This window comes from Rattus norvegicus, chromosome 5 (genome assembly GCF_021556685.1).
Source record: "Rattus norvegicus strain SHRSP/BbbUtx chromosome 5, alternate assembly SHRSP_T2T, whole genome shotgun sequence".
NCBI lineage: Eukaryota > Metazoa > Chordata > Mammalia > Rodentia > Muridae > Rattus > Rattus norvegicus.
This window is the reverse complement of record NC_141538.1, coordinates 151226934-151232500: the sequence shown is the minus strand read 5'-3', so window position 1 is coordinate 151232500 and position 5567 is coordinate 151226934. Positions and strand designations below refer to the sequence as shown.

The 5567-nt window shown below is 49.6% G+C and overlaps 1 protein-coding gene across 13 annotated transcripts in view; it reads right to left on the bottom strand.

Moving 5' to 3' along the window:
• Positions 1-2362: 2362 nt before the first annotated feature.
• The window catches only part of Fgr (FGR proto-oncogene, Src family tyrosine kinase), a 29774-nt gene continuing 26569 nt past the window's right edge, over positions 2363-5567 (bottom strand). For 8 of the 13 annotated variants that reach the window (XM_087551296.1, XM_087551303.1, XM_087551304.1 and 5 more), the window contains 2 exons: positions 4305-5482; positions 2363-3673 (listed from right to left, as the gene is read on the bottom strand). In XM_087551296.1, the coding sequence (XP_087407422.1) occupies positions 5274-5482 (209 nt within the window). In that variant the 3' untranslated portion in view covers positions 2363-3673; positions 4305-5273. 13 annotated transcript variants of the gene reach the window in all.

Sequence of the window (5567 nt, the reverse complement as noted above, 5' to 3'; positions counted from 1 at the left end):
GTGTCCTAGACTCCCAGACGATTTCTTCCTGGCTTTCAAGAGCCATAATGCCTGGATCCCTACGTCTGTCTTCTGACCTCCTGTCCTGTGCTTCATCTAAGCTCCCTACCATTCCATATGTAGTCCTTTGCATTTGCCTGAATGAGTCTCCTTCGGCTATTCCTCAGGGCCTTTGCACATGCTATTCTTTCAACTGGGATGACCTCATTCTTCTGTTTCCTCAGAGTCAATTCATTCTACATACTCCAAGAAATCTCCCTGGGCTCCTACACTAGCCTTGCTGCTATGTGTTGTAATGCTTAACTGTCATGCTTCCTGGACAAGACCAGCCTTATAGAGACAACACGAAATGCATGCAAAATGGAGCAGCAACAAGAGGATTTTGAGTTCAAGGCCAGCCTGGGCTACATAGACCCAGTCCATCTCAAAACAGCAAGAACAATGACGACAACAACAAAGAGAAAACAACTTCTGTCTTAGTTGGGGTTTAATTGCTGTGAGTAGACACCATGACCATGGCAACTCTTATTAGAACAACATTTAATTGGGGCTGGCTTACAGGTTCAGAGGTTCAGTCCATTATCCTCAAGGTAAGAACATGGCAGCATCCAGGCAGGATTGGTGCAGGAGGAGCTGAGGGTTCTACATCTTCATCTGAAGGCTGCTAGTGGAAGACTGACTTCCAGGCAGCTAGGGTAAGGGTCGTAAACCCATGCCCACAGTGGCACACCTACTCCAACAGGGCCACACCTCCTAATCGTGCCACTCCCTGGGCCAAGCACATACAAACAATCACAGAGTCCATCAAAAACTACAAACAGGGGTTGGGGATTTAGCTCAGTGGTAGAGCGCTTGCCTATCAAGCGCAAGGCCCTGGGTTCAGTCCCCAGCTCCAAAAAAAAAAAGAAAAAAAAACCAAAAACTACAAACAAAACAACACAAAAATAGGTGTATATGAAATGGACAAATGACTAAATTTGGGGCTCATTTATTTTATTTTTACATGTATGTATGTATGTATTATGTATGTATGCATGAGTTAGTGTGCACAAGTGAGTGCAGGTGTCCTCAGAGGCCAGGGAGCATCGAATCCCATGAAATAGTTTCACTCATCTATGAGCTTCCAGATGTGGGTGCTGTGACTTGAACCCAGGTCCTTTGCAAGAGCTGAAAACACTTTTTTTTTTTTTGGTTCTTTTTTTTGGAGCTGGGGACCGAACCCAGGTGAAAACACTCTTAAACATGGAGCCATCATCTCCCTGGTCCCAATCCAGTGCAACCAGCAGCATGTACAGAGACACCGTGGGTCCACACTGTATCTACAGCCTCCGTGGGCCAGTGTTAGATTTTGCCATACAGCTCTATCATGCATGCCAGTGGAATGCATGAGTCCTAGAGTTCAAACCCAGACCCTATCATCTCACTGACTGACCTTGGGGGAGGGTCGGAACCTTCCTTTCCTTTTCTGTAAATGGTGATAAACTCCCTTTGCCGCAGAGCCTAGTGGTGAAGATCAAATTAGACCATGCAAGTGAAACAACCCGCACCAGTCAATTAGGTGCCCTCCCCCAGCATAGACCCAGAGATAAAAATCACCCTCTGAGCTGTAAGCCAGTAAAATCTACACACCACGGAGGAGAGGAGCCAGGTGGGGGAGTGAATGAGGCGAGAGATGGTTTTGTAAACGACCGATGAGTTTTTGTGAACGGAGTGAGCCGCAATCAAGGTGACCGGCCCTGTAATCTCAGGGAGGCAGGGCGAGAGAGGATGTGATTGAAACGGAGAGAGCTTTAGCTTAATCAATCGCATTGTGTTCTATCTGGAGGGAACAGAAGGCGGTACTGAAACGGGGGGGTGCCGGGGAGGTTCATCCAGCTGCTCTGGAGTGATGGGGGAACCTGTAGACCCAGGGAGGGTCTGGTCGGCTGAAGAGCAGCAAGGGCCCTGGAGCGCTCCAGATGGTTCCCTACACTGCTGGGCCTTCACTGAAACCGCACGGGCAGAAGGCAGCAGGCAGAGCCCCAGGAGGCAGACAAGAATATCTTGGTTCCAGGAAAGGGCTGCGGAGTCTGAGTGCTAAATCCGGGACCAGAGACTTGGTCTCAGCCCCTGATCTACCAGCTTAATGTCCTGGACACCTTCAAAAATTCTGACTTAGGTCAGGCATGACGGTACATGCTCACGATTCCGGCACTAAGGAACCTGAGCACCGTAGACAGGGTTTACGGGTTACCTCACAGTACCTCAGTTTATCAGAACAGCCGCCTGTTTTTCTAGGTTCTCCGAGGCTGAAATGGCGGCGCGCCCTTAGCAGGACCCCTGGCACAGAGTCAACATTCTGTAAATGACAGTGGCAAACAGCTGACGTGTATTAAAACATTTAATGCTACTTCACAGTTGAGCAAAACTGGAGCTTGGCGAAATTAAACACTCGCATAGAACCACAGAGCCAGCAAGTGGTAGAAGCAGGATTCACAGTGGCAGGGTTCACAGTGGCAGGGTTCACAGTGGGAAACGGCTACAGAGCTGTGCTCTTACTATTTAACCCCAGGGCAGGAAGAGAGAAACAACACTACCTTCTGGCTTGCATATCAGGTTCTAGTGAATTTGGCTGGCTAGGACCCCTATGGCCTGAAGATGCTTTGGTACCTGAGTGTTTGCCTGGATTCTCTCCATCTAAATTTTATTTTAATCTTTAATTTGTTTATTTTTATTTTGCGTGCATTGGTGTTCTGCCTGTGCGAGAGTGTCAGATCTTGGAGTACAGACAGTTGTGAGCGGCCATGTGGTTGCTGGGAATTGAACCCAAGTCCTCTGGAAGAGAGCAGTCAGGGCCCCTAACCACTGAGCCATCTCTCCATCACCTTCACTCCATATTTTGTTTCCATTCAACACAAACCTGGTCAGAGGGAACTCTCAGTAGATGTCACCCTGCCCCTTTCCTTTAGATTCCTCAGTTTGGCGGAGGGTTCTAGGGCATCTTTTTGCTGTTAAGTAGAGAGCACACACACACACACACACACACACACACACACACACACCCCACCCTTTTCCAAAACCCAGAGATAATGAAGTCTAATGAAGAGACCATGGGCTCTGTGTAGATCAGCTCTACTATGTGCATCTGAGTAATCCAGGCATATCAGGTAACCCCTGACCCTTGGTTTTCTTATTCAGAGGAACTAATCATAGGAAACAGTCTCGGCATTTGATTACATGGGGCAGAAAGGCCGCAAAAATATCTGACAGTCAGCGGGAATGCTTGTTTGCTTTTGTTTGAGACAGGGTCTCACCTTTATCCCTAGCTGTCCTGGAACTCACTGCATAGACTATGCTGGCTTCAAACACTGCCCATCTGCTTGCTTCCGCCTCCCTAGTGCTGGGACTAAAGGTGTGTGCCGCCATGTTCCAGTCAGCTTAATAGATTAAACTGGGCATGGTGGGACACAACTGTAATCCCAGCATTTGGAAGCTGGAGGCAGGAGGATTGGGAGTTCGAGGTCATCCTGGGTTCTATGAGTCCATACCTCATTTTTTTTCTTAAAAGGTAAGTATTTGTTCATTCATTCATTCATTCATTCATTCATTCATTATTTCTTCACCCAAGGGCAAGCCTCCAGAGCAAGAGCAGCTCTCCCTCATTTTTTCTTTTTTCTTTTTTTTCTTTCCGGAGCTGGGGACCGAACCCAGGGCCTTGCGCTTGCTAGGCAAGCGCTCTACCACTGAGCTAAATCCCCAGCCCCTTCTCCCTCATTTTTTTATGCCCAGGGTCCTGCACAGTGAAGAGTGCATCAGAGTCAATTCTTAGTAATTGCCTAGTGCTTCAGCAACTCTCAGCTCCCAGACTCCCCTCCTCTTTCCCATCATAAGCCAATAAAGACTTCCTGACAGGAGAGGTGGGGATCCACATTTCCTACTTCCCTGGTTTCCAAACAGAGGCCTGCCAGCGGTCAGTTTCTCCACGGAGGACCCAAGAAGTACATCAAAGATCATCTATCATCCCTGGTCCCAGCTAGTAAGTGCTCCCAGTCACTATAAGAAAAATACTTCCTGGGGCTGGGGATTTGGCTCAGCGGTAGAGCGCTTGCCTATCAAGCGCAAGGCCCTGGGTTCGGTCCCCAGCTCCGGAAAAAAGAAAAAAAAATACTTCCTAAGGTCTCCGAAAGCTCCCTGGGGTGGGGAAGAACCCACCCCACTCCCCAGTGAGGTCCTATGAGCTAGGCCTTTCCCCTTCACCCTCCTCTTGCTCTGTTCTGGGGAGCCTGACAGCTGTAGAGGCCTAACTGTGCGAGTGTTCCTGTGACGGCTGGGAAGTCAGCTCTAAGCAGGTGAGGAATTAGCTGTATCCAGATTCAAAACCACATGTGTCTATTTCCAGTCACCTGCTTTGCGCGCCTCTCGACTCATGGCAAACTGACGTGTGGGACACGGGGGTATCCTGAAACTCCATACACTGGGTACCTTGTACTTAGTAGGTAAGAGGGAACTGCTCGACACCCCCACACTGCCCCCCCCCGCCCCACAAATAGCCAAAGCTATCCTGTTCGCCTCCTGCGGACCACCACTCCGCCCCAAAGATGGCTCCGGCAGTTGTCACAGCTCGATCATCACTGTTCGTTCATAACGAATAAACACATTCAGACCACTCAGAGAGATGGTGAGCCTTCAATGGCTCTCTCCTTCAGACCTGGGCCTGGACCACAGCATCCAGTCTGAAGACGGGGAATCAAGCAGAGACGTCCCCTGCCTTTGTAACGTAGAGAAACCCAAGAGAACCTCAGAATTAAACTCTTAGGGTCTGGGCTGGAGCGGGCTGACAGGAGGTTAGAAAGCAGGGATAAGAGGTAAGTGGAAGAAGAGAAATACAATTTTATAAATAACTACACAATGTATGAGTATTTTTAGGAGATGGGGGGGGGGACTAACGGTACGTAGGAGCCTAATGGGACAGGAAAAATGGTACTGGGGTCAGAGTGTACGAGAGATGAACTCTGAGCATCCATTTACTCCGTCTGTGAAATGACTGGGTGCCCTAGATTTTTGCATGGGGCATGGGTGGGAAGGGAAGAAAGAGTGCTTGGGGCCAGCGAAGGTAAGAGATGAATTTCTAGTCTCCATTTGCACCCTCTATAAAATGGCTTCAGAGCTTCGGACTTTTTCCGACGTGCTAGGATTCCACAGGGTTCCAAGTCTCGGGGCACTGGGACCAGAGTGCCCTGGGGATTGGCAAGGGTTAGTACATAGTCTCAGAGGGTCACGGATACCCAGTCAGGCTATGTCTGGTCTCCGGGCTGATACTGTGGTTCTGTGGAGGTGAAATAGTCTTCCAGGAAAGACTGCAGGTACTCAAAGGTGGGCCTCTCCTCTGGATCCAGACGCCAGGTCTGCTCCATGACCTCATACAGGGATACTGGGCATCCCGGAGGGCATGGCATGTGGTAGCCGTGCTCTACCTGTTCCAACACTTCCCGGTTGTTCATACCTGTGGGGTGGAGCCCTGTCAGCCAGTGGAAGGAGCAGAGGTGGAGAAGGCCCTTCCCCATGACCACGCCCCCAATTCCTGGCTC